Source organism: Sceloporus undulatus, chromosome 1 (assembly GCF_019175285.1).
Source record: "Sceloporus undulatus isolate JIND9_A2432 ecotype Alabama chromosome 1, SceUnd_v1.1, whole genome shotgun sequence".
NCBI classification, from domain to species: domain Eukaryota; kingdom Metazoa; phylum Chordata; class Lepidosauria; order Squamata; family Phrynosomatidae; genus Sceloporus; species Sceloporus undulatus.
The window spans coordinates 192392249-192409740 of NC_056522.1; the positions used below are offsets into that span (position 1 = coordinate 192392249).

At 41.5% G+C, this 17492-nt stretch overlaps 1 protein-coding gene across 4 annotated transcripts in view; it reads right to left on the minus strand.

The window, feature by feature from the left end:
• Nucleotides 1-17492, minus strand: part of LOC121934212 (MOB-like protein phocein) — a 28548-nt gene that overhangs the window by 9358 nt on the left and 1698 nt on the right. For 2 of the 4 annotated variants that reach the window (XM_042474494.1, XM_042474486.1), the window contains exons 2-4: nucleotides 14661-14825; nucleotides 12571-12660; nucleotides 11466-11683 (exon numbers count right to left, since the gene is read on the minus strand). In XM_042474494.1, the coding sequence (XP_042330428.1) occupies nucleotides 11633-11683; nucleotides 12571-12660; nucleotides 14661-14825 (306 nt within the window). In that variant the 3' untranslated portion in view covers nucleotides 11466-11632. Of the gene's footprint in view, nucleotides 1-2847; nucleotides 3103-11465; nucleotides 11684-12570; nucleotides 12661-14660; nucleotides 14826-17492 lie in introns of those variants that run through there. The other 2 variants (XM_042474503.1, XM_042474477.1) reach the window with 2 other exon arrangements.

Genomic DNA, 17492 nt, shown 5'->3' on the forward strand with positions numbered 1-17492 from the left:
GGGGTTTAATTGGCAAGATTTGTTTAGAGAAGGTTTACCATTGCCTTCCTGAGGCTGAGAGAGTGTGACTTGCCCAAGGTCACTCAGTCAGTTTCATGTCCAAGCTGGGAACATCAGTGGAAATTACCTGACAGTATACAGTCCTAAAGTGTAAAGATTTACAACGGAGCACTAAAGTTAGAATCATCCAAGCCATCACCCTGTACGGAGGTGAGAGCTGGACAGGAAGAAAATGAACTCAATTGAGATGTGCTGAGGATTTTGTGGATGGCCAAAAAGACAAACAAATGGGTGCTAGAACAGATCATGCCAGAAATCTCCCTGGAAGCCAAGATGACCAAAATCAGGCTGTTGTACAGTACTTGAGACACATTGTGAGAAGGCATGACTCATTAGAAAAGACAATAATGCTAGGATAGATAGACGGTAGTAGAAAGCGAGGAAGATGATACACCAGATGTCTGGACTCAATCAGGGAAGTTATAGGCCTGAATCTGCAAGACGTAGCAGAGTAGTTGTGGATGGGGAGTTGTAGCTATCTCATCCAAAGGGTTGCCATGGGTCAGGGTCAACTGAAAATAACAACAAATACATGCACAGGGCTAGACTAACACTGGGTGATTCAAAAAGAATGGTACAAAACCAAATAAGAACAGCTTTATTTTTGCACCATTCTTTTTTAATACTAAATTAAATAAATACTGCACCTCTATGTATGCTAACCTTAGAAATGTGTCCTCTTGAAATTAATAGGAATGTTTCCAAACAGAAGACTCTGGGGTTGCAACACAAAGTACATTTCTAGCATCTATTTTTGATCACCATTCAACTTGCCTTTTGTGATGGGCACCATGACTCTGTATGAAATACTTCTGTTTAAATAAAGTGTTTAACAACAACAACGTCATTGGCCTACAACAGTCCTAAACTGAAAGCCTGTGCTGTTTTCTACAATGTGTTTCAATCACGGAATATACTCAAACAGGTTTGCAATCAAATTTGAAAAGATATATGCATGCGTATTAGGCTAATGCACATCCACCCACACCATTTTTATCTCAGCAGGTATATCTCCTAAAGCTATCTCATGAGGATGACGCATCATTCCTTTCAACTGGAAAAAAAGGTCCTGTGCAGAAAAGAGCAAACACACAGATCAATAGAGAAGCCGCTGAGAACAACTAGCTACAGTCTGCCTATCTTTAGCAATGAAATAATTTGAAATCACAAGAAGTGTCACGACTGCATGTTCAGGAAACAGCGTCTTATTATGTTAACATCTGCTTTGAAAGGCTACTTAGAGAATTTGGTGTGGCTCCTCTTAACTAAGAGAAGTCAGGTTTACTGTCAGTATCCATCTCTGCCCAATGAGATCACTTTTCCCGCACGCAAGTAGATAAACAATCTCAAAGCCTGAACAATACAGGATAGGTCACTTTTGTTGGCCACTGCCCTGCAACTCCACCCTTCCCTGGGTGAATGCACAGCACTACTGCCACCTTCAATGTGTCCTTTCTCAGATATATCCACTGGATATATCACTACAAGATTGTACTATGACTGGATCCCATGCCGTTCAGCTGAACCTTGGCTCTAAACTATCGCCAGACTCTGCCTTACAGCCAACATTTCAACCCTCTTTCTCATACGGGGGATGATGCGAGTTGTCACTCAACTGGTTTTGAGGGTGCCAGTCTGGATTAGGCCACTCTAATCCTCCTTCACACTCACACTCCCCAAGACACCCCTAACCATAAACATGTGTGTGTGTGTTTGTGCATAGCTTCACCCTCATATCCTCCTCACTGACAGATGCCACAGCCCTCCCCAGTTAGCCAGAAGAACCTCTGGGTCGCCTGGCAGAGCAAAGGAGCCCACACACTCCCAAAACGCATCAAGGAAGAGAGGTCGCTGCCACCCACCCACCCACCCCGTCCTGGCCGTCCTATCGAGGGTGACCAGACGTCCTCCCTACAAAGGAGGACAAGGCACCGCAAAAATGCAGGACATACCTGACAAATGGAGGACATGGCCAAATAACAAGGCTAAAGACATTTAATATGGATGTAGATCCATGCTGAAAATGAAGGGAGTTTTGGAATTCCTCCCGGAAAGAAGGTTGGAATGTAGGGCAGGTGCTGGGAAAGGAGGACGTGTCTGGTCACCCTGCGGAAGCAAAACACACACACACACACACACACACACACACACACACGGGAAAACACATGCCCTGCCAGTGGGTTTCTTAGGGAAAAGGTGAACGGCAAAAGATGTTATTCAGTGGGCTTCTTTGAACTGCTCCAAGTGGAGGGCATTTTGGAATCCCTCCTGGACTGAAGAAGGATGAAATGGAGGGCAAGTCCTAGAAAAGGAGGGCATCTGTTCACCCTCTTATGAGTCAGGCTCAAAATGGAGGACGTTTCTGGGTTCCTCTTTGGCAGGAGCCTGAAATGGAGGGCTCCTAGTCGCCCTGCTTCTTAATCCCTCAGAAGTGGAGGACATTTCTTCATTCCTCCTGGGCACAAGGCTTGCAATGGAGGAGAGGAGGCCCTCTGGTCCCCCTGCTTCTTAGCCAGGCTCAAAATGGAGGACGTTTCTGGATTCCTCCCGGGCAGGAGCCTGAAATGGAGGGCAGGCGCTGGGAAAGCCCCCCACCAACACCCCCCTCGGAGCGGATGGGGGCAGAAAAGAGAGGGAAGCGGAGGAGGCGACTAGGCCGCGCTGCTTCCCTCCCTCCTTCCTTCCCAGCATCCTCGGCGCCCATCCCCGCCCAGGCCTCCCGCTCGGCCCGAGCCCCGGAGGGTGTCGGTGGCGGGAGCGTGGGGCGCCGGCGCCCGTGGGGCTCACCTGGGCCTTGGTGCCCGGCCTGTTCCGCCTCAGCACAGCCGTCCCCTCCGCCATGACCATAGTGACAGCGAGCGGCGCCAGGACCCGGATGCGGCGGCGGCGGCGGCAACAGCGACTGCCAGGCGAATGGGGGGGAGCGGGAGGAAGAGGAAGGGGCGCGCATGCGCGGGAGACGGCGTCGACGATGACGACGTCAACGTCGTGACGTAAATTCCTCCCCCAAGGGACCGAAGGAGAAGCGGAGGACAGGAAGCGACGCGTCACAGTTGCCTCACAGTGACGTTCATCCTGAAGAGGAGGGAGGGGCGTCGGAGGATGGAACAGCGCCAAGAGCTCGAGGGGCGGGGGGAGGGAACTAAAACGGAACAGCCTGGGAGGAGGAAAACCATTGGCTGAGCCAAATTAGGAAGGAAAGGATGGAACGGCGGTGAAGTTAACGGTGTAGGTGGGAGGAGCTTAGGGTGGCTCGAGTCGAGAGCGTCCGCGCTGGTGGGGGGGGGGGTCGCGCATGCGCGTTTGTGATCGAGGCTCGCGCTGCGAGGACTGGAGCCTTTGAGGATTCCTATTTTCTTAACGCAGTTTGACCGCGCTTTAACTGTCGTGCTTCAGTGTTGTGGAATTATGGGATTTGTAGTTTATTGTGGCGCCAGATTAGCGCTCTCTCTCTCTGACAGAGAAGTATAAATGCCTCACAAAAACTACAGATCTCAGAATTCCCTAGCACTGAGCCAGGGCAGTTTAAAGCGGTCTCAAACTGGATTATTTCTCCAGTGTGTTTTAGACCAAATGTATTTCAGCCTAAACATGTCAAGAATTAAAATGGGGAAAAATAAATAGTAGTAGTAGTAGTAGTAGTAGTAAGGTCACAAAGAGAGGAAATAAAGAAGGCCAAGAACATAATAAGGAAATAGAGATTTAAAAAGTGGTAACAACGAGGAAGTCAAGCATTTCTTACTCTACAAAGGGCTTGGAAGTTATACTCTGTACTCATTTTTGTGCCTTTTTTGACTGGCCCAGCAAATTATGCCCCTATGATTTTAATGTTACGCTGCTGTCTTAAGGAGAAGTTGCCATTTCATTAGGTTTTTAAGAAGGGACGGCGGACGACAAAAAAGATGGCAGTTGAGCTGAAGAAGCAAGCCAAAAAATGAAAAATTCAAAGGAAAGTTGCTCTGGGAGAAAAAGGAATAAATGAATAAGTCCTTCTTTAGTGTCACTTTTCTTGTATACATTTGTATAACATTCATACCACGCTTTGTGTTTCAAGTTATGCAAAATAAGTGACAAACATTAAGCACACCTGACCAAAAAACAAACAAGCCCAAATACAGGGAGCAATACCCTATAAATATCCCACCGCCAATTTCCAATTGACTTCCCGCTCTCTTCTGACTACAGCAAACTAAAAGACGTAGCCGTGTTTGTCTGGAAAATCAGTATGCAAAGGCACTGCAGGATCACATTGCATACAGTAAATAAGCTTGTACATATATAGAGAGACTGGGGAAGGCGCTGTTGTAACCAAACTGGTTCCAGTTTTCAGTAGGTGAACATAGCAAGGCAATAATGGCAGCCCTGTTCTGAAGACCTAGAGCTGTTTGAGGGAGGCCAGTCTTCACTTGAGGCCTACAGAGCAACATGGGCTGCGTCCATACTGCAGAAATAATCCATTTTGAGACTGCTTTAACTGCTGTGGCTCAATGCTGTGGAATTCTAGGAACTGTAGTTTTGTGAGACGTTTAGCCTCCTCTGTCAGAGAGCTCTGGTGCCAGAATAAACTACAATTCCCAGGATTTCCTAGCACTGAGCCAAGGCAGTTAAAGTGGTCTCAAACTGGGTTATTTCTGCAGTGGGGATCCAGCCTGCTGTAGAAAGATCCCTCTCCTCCCTTCATGTTAGCTCCAAAAAAGTCATCAAAACATACAACAAATCCCAAACACCTAAAATGAATACATTATCTCTGCCCCTTTTATATTTTTCTACCTACTCAAAGAATCCCCTAATTATTTTATTAACTTTCTTTGACCTGTTCTTGACCTATAGCAATTAACTAGGGTCCCACCTGCCATCCTAACCAGACATGTCTCCATTGAAATTTATGGGGGTCCTTCTAGCTTTTAGTATGTTTACCCAGAGCCAAGGATGCTACATATCATCTGGAGAATGTTTTTTCCTATCAAAAGATAAATCTAATCTGCCTATTCCCTGTCTTAATGAGAAATTTTCTGTGTGGAAAATGTGTCCAGTTCTCTACCCCTGGGGTTCATATAGAGTTCAAAAAAACTCTATTTTCTACCTCTATTAACTAACTAAGTAACTAACTAACTAACCATATATATACATACATGTGTGGCCAATTTCACATAGATATATATTTATGTTACTAACTCCCTTTGTCACAGAGCAGGGTGACCAGATGTCCTAATAACTGCAAAGGAGGACAAGGTGCCACAAAATGAAGGAAATTCTAGAAAAATGTAGAGCCTGATCAAATAAAAGCTCAAAACACTCATATAAATAGAGAGACCGCTGAATGTGAGGGGTGCATACTTTGAGGGTGGGGAAAGAATCCACCATTTATTTTGCAGCAGAGCCAGCGTGGACTGCAACTTTAGGCCAGTGTTTGACTCTCCACTGGGCCATGACTGGGTCGCCCTTGGACAGGTCACACTCTCTCAGCCTCAGAGGAAGGCAAAGGCAAACCCTCTCCAAATTCTTGCCAAGAAAGCCCCGTAATAGGGCCATAAGTAGGAAACAACTTGAAGGCACACAACAGAATTACCATCTCTAAATTTGCCATTTCCTTAAGATAACTTGGTGGAGTGGCAAGGACATTTATTTTTATCTTGAAAGAGAGAGTTTCCTGATTATGACAGTACATAACATGTGGTATTTAAAAGCTGGATTTAGGATGCATTTAGACCACATGTCCTTGTACATCCCGGACAATTTATCTGTGCTTCAACGTTTCACACAGATAAGGAACTGAGATTTAAAAACCTAACTTTAGTGGAGGCCCCTTCAGCCTCATTTTAGAAGGAAACGGTGACCTTAAAATATTGCTTAGATTCGAATTTTTCCTTGCATATGCGGTGGGTGCAAAGATGCTGTATATGTATATGTAGTTTGTGCCTGACTATCCCACAGCTATTTGAGAAATGCCATTCCCTTTCTGGCATTCACTGGGAGCTGGGACCTTGAAGCAAATCAGAGCACTGAGCTTTGCCCCCTATGCAGCAATGCTCTGCTGGGTCCTTTTATCTCCATCTGTTTTCTTCTCCCCCACTTCTCAGACCAGGCTCAGCAAAACAAGCAGAATTAATTATCCTTGAGAAACCTCTGTAAAAGAAAGAAGACTCTTGTCACTTGTAGGAGACACAGCCTAGAGCTAACAGCCTTGTAGATATCCCTCATCAGTACTTGGCAAGGTTGCTCATTACTTGGCTTTCTTTCCTCCATTGGAATTAAACCACCTTCCCAAAAGATAAAAGTGACATTCTAAAAGACATTTGGTTTTGTTTTGTTTTGTTACATTTGAGTTGCTCTCATTTCAAGCATACTTGCATTTTGCAAATGCAATGAATGAAGCATAGCAACAACAAAGAAATACATGACCAGATTCTTAACTAACTGAATATATATATATATACACACACACACATAGACACACATACATACATACACACATACAAACGTACACATGATACACACCATGACCATGAAAGTATTATAGTATCTATTATTTCCCATTAAATATTTGTTAAAATAGTAAGTGCCACTGAAAGACATTAAAGTGTTTTGATCTGTTTTCCCGTATGAATGATCAAAACTGCAAAAATAATCATCTGATATGCTGAACAGTTATATTTAAAATCTACACATGCTCTTTGCTTGGAACAAGACAGTTAAGAGTGTGATTGCTACATTAGTTGTGGTATGTGTGTTGCATCTCATTGCAGATCAAACCTCTATACAGTACAATTTTGACTGGTTGGACTTAGCCTGATTTTAAAAAGCCTGAATCAGACTTTCTTCACTGTTATGCATTACTTGAATGGGAAAATGTTTTGTCTCTTTCCCTGGTGTTTATCTTTTTTAAAATTATTGTTTAATGTTAACTATAATATTTAACATTGCATATGGTTATGCATTGCATATGGTTCCCATCATATTGAAGCACTTTAGTTGTATGAATTTGCTTTGTTCTTTAATAACAAGTACTAAAAAAAAAAAAAGAAAGAAAGAAAAATCTGATTTCAAGCCAGGTAGAAAAACTGATTCATCTCCATCTGAGGCAGACAAGTGTCAAGAAGAGCAGAACTTGTTAAAGGACAGATTTGTTTGATCACTTCAGATTGCAGTACCATCTACAATGTCAAGAAGAAAATGAAATAAACATATTTCTAATTTTATTTTGCTATTATATTTGCCCCTTGATGTAGGATAATTTAAACTATGGACACCAAACTTTCAATGCCACCTATGCCAAAACAAAACAAAAACGTCAGAAGCTTGTAGCTAAATTCATTTAAACTCAGCAATGGCATAAGCTAAAATAATAATATAAACACCCCTAAGATGGCATTGGCAGAGGAATAAGATCCATGGTGATTAAAACAAAACCCTAGGTTTTTTTTCTTTTAGCGGTACTAATCAAACAGACTATTTGTAGTGCATCTTTTTTTGAAAAGTGTTATGTATGGGCAGGTGCAACAAGGGATATACCAACATGGGTAATTGCCTGGTCTCTGTGGTGAGGTTATTATTATTATATTAACCCTAGACCCCATCATACTGAAGAACTATTGGGCAGTCTCCAATTTTTTTTTGGGGGGGGCAAGGTTCTAGAGTGTATGGTGGCCTCCAAGCTTCAGGTGTTCTTGGATGGGATGGATTCTCTAGATCCATTTCAGTCTGGATTCAGGCTTGGCTATTGGATAGAGACAGCACAGGAGCCTTTGAAAGTAGAAAAAGCACAAATAAAAAAAATACAATTTATTTTACCTGAAAGAACACTTCTCTAGGAATCTCTAGGTTCTCCAGCGCAACTCTGTGGTCAATATCTGTCAGACAGTGACGTAGAATTGCAAAGGAAGATGTAGAAATGACTACAGAGGTGTTCCCTCTAGGAATGTCTAGGTCCTCTAGCATGATGTCTGGCAGATGTTGACCACAGAGTCATGCTGGAAAACCTAGAGATTGCTAGAGATAGCATATTAATCAAATCCGTGAATAATCAAATCTGCAAAAGTCAAAACTGCAAATGTGGAGGACTGGCTGTACGAGGGAGCTTGACAAGGGGAATGTGTCCCTGTTGGTTCTGCTGGACCTCTCAGCAACTTTCAGTACCATTGACCATGGTATCCTGAGCTTCCTCTCTGGGATGAGGTTCAGGGGTGCTATTTCACAATAGCTCCAGTCCTTCTTGGGAGGGGCAGACCCAGAAAGTGTTACTGGAGTATACTTGTTCAACACCTTGATTAGTAGCCTGTGGTGTCTCTCAAGGCTCAGTTCTCTTCCAAGGAAGCTGTACTAAACCAGTGTCAGTAATGGACTGGATGAGGGTGGACAAATTGTAACTTAATCCAGACAAGACAGAGGTGCTCCTGGGCAGTTGGAAGGCAGATCAGGGAAGAGGAATTCAGCTTGTGCTGGATGGGGTTACACTCTCCTTGAAATCGTAGGTTTGGATCTGAGCCTGGATGCCCAGATTTCAGTAGTATGCATTTGGACACTTAAAACTAGTATACCAGTTGCACACATTCACTGAGAAGTCAGATCGGGCTGTGGTGACATGTGTCTTGGTTACATCCCATGTACTGCAATATGTTCTACCTGTGGCTTCCATTGGAAACTATTTGAAAAATTCAGTGGGACCAAAATACTGTGACCAGTTTGTTGACAGGAGCTGGTTTCAGGGATCATGTGAGACACACATACACTCCCACACATTAAAATATGTTTACTGGATACTGGTTTGTTTCCAGGCAAAATTAAAAGGAGCTTTCATGACCAACAAAGCCCAACATGGCTTGGGACTAGACTATCTGAAGGACTGTATATATACAAACCAGTGCATGTTTTTTCAGCAGAGGGCTTTCTCTTTGCTCCAAAACCTTCACAGGCATATTTGGTGAGGACTCAAGAGAGAGCCTTCTCTGTGGCTGCTCCCAGGCTATGGAACTCCCTTTCCCCAAGAGATCAAATTGGCCCTTTCTCTTCCCTATTTCCATCAGCATCTCAAGACAGTTTAATTCAGGCAGGCTTTCCCATTTTTATTAGGCAGCGTTAATATATGTGTTTGTGAAATGGTGTGTGGGGTTTTTTTGAATGTTTTATTGGAAATTTTGTTTTAAATATGCTTTAATAATGTTAACTTTTTATCATGCTTTTAAAATAATGTTATTGTCCAAGGGAGTGTGTTCCACTGTCGAATTATCCTTACTGTCAGGAGGTTCCTCCTAATGTTCAGCTGGAATCTCTTTTCCTGGAGCTTGCATCCATTGCTCCAGGTTCTAGTCTCTGGAGCAGCAGAAAACAAGCTTGCTCCATCCTTTTAATCCTTTTTTTAACTACTGTAAACTAATATTTTAGTTCAATCTTTTTAAAATTATAGTAAGCCACCCTGAATTCCATCTCAGGAGAAAGGCGAGATATAAATTCAACAAATCAATCAATACAGGCACTTGAGGAGGAAAAGAAATACTGCAGGACAGAGTAAAGGTGGCCTGTGCTTTCTCCTCTTAAAAAAAATTGTTAAATAGTAAGAGGATAAAAGTATAAGCATACTACTTTGTTGTTTTTGTTTACCACCCGAGTCAATCTTGACCCATACTCTGTAAGACATATCCAAGACTCCCTGTCCTCCACTTCTCTGCTTGGGTCCTACAAATTCATACCAGTGACCTCTTTAATAGAGTCCATCCATCTAACATTCAGCCTTCCTCTTACTACTTCCCTCCACCTTTCTATCCTCTTACTACCGTATTGTGGCACGGAGATTGGCTACAAGTGTCATATAGTATCCTCTAAGGCTATCCCTCAGAGTCCTAATGCATATTATGCTTTACATTTTATCTGGTAAAGCTGAAACAAACGTTCCTCTCTGCTAAAGGAGCAGGCCTTCTGCAGTTCTGAACACTGCTGCTTTTAAAGGAAAGGAAAAAGAAAACCTTGTTGGTTGAAATCCATGATTAAAGAGAATTATGGTTAGCATGTCCTTCCTGCAGCTGGCCTGTTGACTGGAACCGTGATAAGCCAAAGTTGCAAACAAACAGGACTGTCCTTGTTCCTAGTGATATAGCCTTGCAGTGAAAGAGCGATTGAATATTTTCAGCTGTTCCCCCCCACACAACATCCTGCTTAGCCTTTGCATGATGCCTGCCCCCAACAACAATTTGCAGAGAAGAAAGTCTTGAATTTTGACCTCACTCAAGTACTACAGCCTGGTGTGAGCAAAAACATTTTGCTGTCCGATGTCAACAAGATGGCACACCTCATCCATGTACAATGGCTGTCTGAGCTGAAGCTGTTGACTTTAATATTGTAGTGGTGAAAAGATAGTGGCCTCCATCCTACGACAGCAGCATTTTATTTAACCTGGGAGCGGCTGTATCTCACATGACTCAGGAGGTGCGTGAGCCCCATTCAAGCCTATGAATACTGAATAAGCGCAAGCCTCCATTTTCACAAGGGGGTCTGGAACGGATCTTCCATGACAACGGAGGACCAACGGTACTTCAAAACATGTTTTCAGGACCAACATTTGTCCATTTTAAAAGGGTGTTTAAGCCAAACTCAAACTGTATGGTGAATTGTCCTCTGAAAATATGTTTGTTACCTCCAAAACGCACATGCTTGCTTTCAGTGTCTGTACAGCTTCAGCAAGTATAGGCTCAAGAGGCTGCAGTTTTGGGCTCCTTTTACTCTAAAACTGCCGCAAGTCAAACCTGTAGCACTTTCAAAATACAGCAGCTTATCTGAAAACCTTTCTACAGGATAGGTTTTTTGTTGTTACTATGTGCCTTCAAGATGCGCTTTCATTTCTGACTTCTGGGGCTGAGTCCACCAAATCAAACCCAGGTTTCCATAGCCATAGTTCAAACCATGCTCAAACTACACCACACCAGCTCAGGTTATCTCCCCCCACCCCAAGAAATGGTGTTACCTTCCACAATAATATCTCAGGACTATCTTGTGGCACATTGGCAGCTCCCAGTCAAATGGTAAAAATGAGATCTTAAATAAAATATTTTTTTCTGAATTCTGAAGGAATTGCTCCATGCATTAGAATTAAGGGATAATTGTGCTTCTCATGAACACAGGAAGGTTTGCATGTTATTTTTATTTGGTTTGAAAATTGGCTGAATCAACTCAGATCCAAAAGGTTGTTCAGCACCAACATGCTACATCAAACAACTTTTGACTTCAGTTCCAAAAGATGCTTGCAGTGTGTGTGTAGGGGATCTCACAAAACAGGCTTCATTGTGCTTTAATTCTTATGTTTTTATCAACAGCTATCACTGCTTTATCATTTTTTTGTTAAACATATTAATAACAACAGTTTACTAGTCAATTGTGTAAAAATGGTAAAACATGATTAATAAGACAATAAGAAATTTATTTTGACTATACATATTTTTATTTTGAAGACACAATGATACTCAGTGATTTGATAGCTTTTGCATTTATTAGAAAATAAGAAATTATTTACATGATGGAACAAAAACATTTGAGCACTTCTTGTGGAATGACAACTTCATGATAATGCCACAATTACGAACCTTCAGTCAACATATTTCCCAAGAATATCACCGTCTCTAAATATGAAGTAATCCTGCAAATAACGAACACAAATTAGTACCAGCTGAAGACAAATAATTGGTTCAAAAGTCAAGGCACAAAAGATCTTCCATCACAGGGACTAATCTATGACCGCTAGAAATAGTAACCAAATTGTTCTATATAAATGGAGGAGTGGAGAATAATAAATGTTCAATGCTTTAGGACAATTTTTAATCGAAGTATTCAGAGTATTTCAAATCAAACGGAAAGCAATGAAGATGATAGCTTCTAAGACGGTTGATGTACCACCTAAATATCTGTATTAGAGACCCAAAGGAATTCATTTTTACTAGAGCCAAGATTGTGAAACCTACTGAACATCTGTACCCAATCACAAGCTGCAAACCTCCCCTGCTCCTATAAAGCATGTTAGTTTTAAGTTAATTTTGTGGATGATCTATTTCCATACCAATATATAGAGATACTGAAAATTACATGTTTGTTTTTGTTTTCACTACCCTGATTAAACACTTGCATTTTAATATCAATACTGGCACATTACACAGCAAAAGGAAACCCCTACAATGGCTACAAGTAGATTTTGCCTGTTATATACACTTGTTCTTTCTACAGGACATGAATGACAAACATTTCTTATTACTTTGTGGTAACTGGGCCTAAAAAGTCAAATCCTACATATTTCCTAGCTAAGAAAAACTAGCTGTATTGATCATTTACACAAGATAAGCACAGAACAAACTAATGTGTATAAATGTATCTTGTGAGCTGGTCAGAACAGAATGGCTAGTATAGAGACTAGACTTGCATAGCCTCGTATAATGTGGAGTGAAGGAAATACATTACTGCAAGTTATTTTTTGATGTTAAAAAAACTAAAAACTGTGGAATATAAAAGAACAGATTTAATTTACAAACTAACCTTATCATCCAGTACAACTTTTGTTCCACCGTACTCAGGTAGTAGGACCTTCTCACCAACTTTTACACTAACTGGGCGTGCTTCACCATCCTGAAGAGAAAGGGGAATAGTTACGGTAAGACTTCTATGGCAATGTTATATGAGCTGTTTTATATCCAGAGCACAATTTCAATTCAAAATAGCATTACTAGAATAAATAAAACCACTTTAGAAAGTGACTTCAATTCTTTTGACAGAAAGAAAGGGATGCACACACAGGCTATTAATAAACCAAAATCAATGTTAAATCGTATCCTATTATCAAACAAGGGCAGTCTAAAAATATTAGATCATATGATGTAGTTCAGGTATAAAGAAAGTGTAGTCCCACTCCCCTTTCTTGATCATTACTACTGCAGTAATAATTTGTCTCTAAACATCCCTGGGACAAGTCACAAACTGGCTAAAATTTTTAGAAGTCAAATTTACAGAGCTTTATAAATAAAGGTTAATAAAACCAAAGGTAGGAGAGGAAGGGCAAAAACTCTCCTCCTCACACTCACTGTAGCTGCCCACCTTTATTCTAAGTGAACATTTTTGCATGTAGTCATTTGGTCCCCTCCATTATAGCAGGACAATTAATAAAAAGGCAACATCCAACAGCTTGGTTTCATATGCTGAGCCTGTAGCTGATGGCATAAGGTGTGAGAACTAGATCCCATTCTCCATAGTTCAAAAGAATGATAAGCATTTGCCTATCCCACCATTGCCACTAGGGAAGTTATGCAAGTCAGCTACAGGCAAAGGAGGATAGTACTAGAATTTTGTACCTGTGTGGCAGCCTAGGGACTTTTGTGATCCACAGCTATAGCCAGCTAGCTCAAAAAGCAGGCAAATGCAGCAAGAGAGGTAAGTTTAATCTGAGAAACCATTACCCAAGTAATGATTACTTACTATCATTTATTTCCTGAGAGGAGCACAATAGTCTGTTGCAGCAAAAATAACAACAGAACTCTTCTCCAGCACCACGTATCAAGAGTTGATTTTCTTTCTGTTAGCTTTCTTTACCATCCAGCTCTCACTCCCATACACAGTGATCATATGATGGCACGGATAACCCTAACTTTAGTATTCAGTTGTAGATTTTTGCACCTCAAGATCTTGTCTAGTTCTTTCACAGCTGCCCTCCCTAGCTTTAGTCTTTTTCTGACTTCTTGACTGCAATCTTTGTTCCATTTAATGAATGAGTCAAGCAAAAATCTTTATTTCAATTTCAGCTACACTGAATTTACATAAATCATCTGAGGTCATTATTTTTGTGGTATCATGGATAAAAACTTGCAAGCTACTTACCTACAGACAAGTCTTCTTTCTTCCCTCATCCAGCAAAGTCTACTAAGTGGAAAGAAAACACCTAACACATAGACAACACAAGCCTGTTGCCAATGGGCAGGTTTCCAACTTTCCCCTAACTTTTTATGCAAATCCCAGGCAATTTGTTTGGAAATGTGTTCTCAGTTCAACAGTTATTACAGGTAAGCATGCCCAGAATTACAACTCTGGAATTCCTCTCTCCTAATGCTGGAAAAGAGATGAGAGTAGCTACTGTGGAAACTGAGCTAATAGGGGAACAACGCTGTCGGTTCTAGCCCTTCCCATTGTTCCTACAGCATGGAGGCAAGATTGTAGTGCATTAGGAGTGCCAGGCTGGGTATGGCACAGGGCTTGTGTAATTTTTATCCTTACAGATTGTGTTGCAGGACAAGGTACTAGGGAGAAGGCGTGGTGGTCCTTCTGCATTGCTCCCCTTCTCTCCACCAGGAGGCAGTAGCCCTGTTAGGTGAGGATGGCTATGGCTAAAGGTTGGGAATTCAGAAGCTTAAGAGAGAATGGGTACCTTTGTCCTGCTTGTAAGGGTTTTATTATACCTTCTGCTGCTCCACAATCTGTTCAGGATTAAAGTTACATGAGCCTCATCTTGGCTCCAACCTGGCAACCCCAATGCATTATGATCTCCATGCCCCTGGAACAATGGAAGCAGCTGGAACCCTTTGTTTATTAACTGAAACCTTATGAAAAGCATACAGTAGAAAGAATGAAATTCTACTCACCTTGCCTTTAGAGCCTGTTCCAACAGCCACAACAGTGGCTTGTAGCACTTTCCCTTGAGATTTTTCTGGGATCATGATTCCTCCTTTAGTTACAGTCTCTGCTGAACATCTTTCAACCAATACTCGGTCAAACAGGGGAAGAAACTTTTTAAAGGCCTGCCCTGCCTGTTAAAATGAACCATAAAACATTATGTAGCATGAACTACAATGTCCATTATAAATGCTTCCTCTACTACGACTCAACCAGGAAGTGATTCTATCATTTACAGAGAATATGAAAGACAAATGCTCAGATTTACACAATCACACTGTGTACAATGAAACTTTGCAAACATTTTAGCTAAAGTAGCTTAAATGTGAGTATTTCCCACAAATGATACTAGCTATATAATTCTCAGTTTCCCGGGCCCTCAGTTGTACACCAAGTATGGAAGCAAACATGAAGGCCATTGACAGAACATACTATTAAGTGCTGTCCTGTTCGACTCCACAGTATGGGTTGTGTAAGTGTATTGTTTGATTTTATTGGTTGTAATTCCACCTCGATCCGCTGGGAGAGGTGGGAAATATTATTATTATTATTACTATTATTATTAGAAATGTAGAATCACCAGCCTGCAGGCCAGAAACAACCATGAGTAGCAGTGGTGGTAGTGGGGTTCCTATCTTTTGCTCTTACTTGCCATCACTGATCGGGGCAAGGGTAGGGAAAGTGAAGTTCTCCAGATATTGCTGGACCACAACTCCCATCATTCCATGCCAGCATGCTTGAAATGCTGGAAGTTGCAGCCTGACAACATCCAAAGGGCTGCACTTTGCTCACTCCTGTAAGAGGCTATTTAAAGATATTTAATTTGTTTTCTAGACCTGCCAATGCCTTTAGCTGCACCCACCCCTGGAATTTCTCCCCCAGGCAGTTTGTAAAATGGAATTCAACCCCACACCTGTAAAACGTCACTCCCCATCATAGACTATAGTAATTCTGCTGAAAAAGGTATGACTCTATCTGAGACAAAAGAAGCTAAGACTACCTGAGTGATCTTATTTTAATTGATATTGGTCAAATTGTTAAATCCCACTAAATAATTTTTGCACCAATACTGTGATGAAAGGATAGAAATGCAATGCAGAATATTATAATTATGCACTTTAAACTGAAAAACCAAATGAGTCATTAGGAATGCTTCTGGACACATTCCAAGCTATAGTTTATTATTTCACAAATAATCTGAAAAAGAAAACAATCTAGTTAATAAGAACATGATCTTAAGTTTAACTGTGAAGCACCTCAAGGAAATTATTAACCGCAAAGGTTTATCCAGCATTTTCAGCACACTGACCTTTGAATAGTAAAATACTCATTAACTATTGTGCCAATCTTTTCAATCTACTCATTTGGATCTGGATACCTCAAATAGTTTAACTATAGACTTTTACTGTCACCTTAAAAAAGCAATGCAATACATTTTATTATAAACTGTCAGATTGCCACGGGTTGTTTTTTTTTAACATAAAACAAATCTGTGGCCTGTTACAGACTGTCCAAAATAAAGCTGCTTCGGGTCTCTTTGGAGGTATGCTATTTAAATGATGCATGGGTCCTAAGAGTCCGGAGGTCGCGCCAAAGCCACACTCCATTCCTAAGCACTGGAGTGCAGCTTTGGTGCAGCTTCCGGATTCTTCGGATGCATGCATCATTTAAACAGCATACCTCCAAAGAGACCCCAAGCAGCTTTATTCTGGCAGTCTGTAACAGGCCACTGTGTTTCTAAACAGGTTAACAGTGAAAGGGTAAGCAACACAGACAGTAGTCACTTATTTCAGTTAAAAGTAAACTAAACAATGTTGAACAGTCCAACTCATATGGCATGGGCTGTTTCCCCAGTCTCTTCCAGCTACTTCCAGAGGTATCCTGACAAGAAACGTCCAGAAGCAGCTAGAAATCAGGAGAAAGGCCAGCTTAGCTGAAACCATTAGATGTCGCTGTTGCAAGAAGCAGAGATTGGGAAGACTCATTTTCCAATGGGGCGGCCAGGAATCAGTTACTAAAAGGACAAAATGTCCTTTTGAAGACTACAATTCTGTTCACTTTAAGAATGGATTTCCGCATTTAAAGCACTCTCCTCTGCACTTCATGGTTTCTAGCAGTCTCAAGCTGTCTTGCAAAACAGTGTATTTTAGACAAGCTGTGAATGTGCAAGTCGCCTGTTGGCTAATGACAGCCCCATATATTTGATTTTTTAAAGCTAAGAATCCTCAGAGCTGGTTTTGCTAGCTCCTTCCTTTGAAATATAGCCCACAGCACCTGGTATCTGTTGGTGGTCTCCCACCCAAGAACTAACCAGGGCTAATCCTTCTTAGCTTCCAATTTTGGTGCCTTTTGGGTATTTAGGCCTCTTAGCTTGCACGGACCTAAAATCTGTGTAAGGCAGCCATTCTACCTATCTCCCTAACATCTGGCTGCAACATACTTTATTAAAAGTTTCACAACCACTTCCTTCAATAAATTCTTAGAGAACCTGTACTTTAGAAAGTGATTTGGACAAAGCCAGTGAAGCCTTTCTAGAATAAAGACCTGTACCAAAAATGCATTCAAATAAACTTGTTACACTTGAAAACTGCAGGTTTCAATGGAAGATTATCTGTATGCATTTTTGGTACAGTTCTTTACTCTAAAACCATTTTTAAACAAGACTTTCCTAGTTAGCCCCAATATCTCATTAGGCACCAGATCTATTCAGATGACTGCACTGCATGCTCCCATTGGCAGCAGAAGTAGATCCTGTACACTGAACGCCTGAAAAAACAATATCTACTATTAAGGCATCAGTT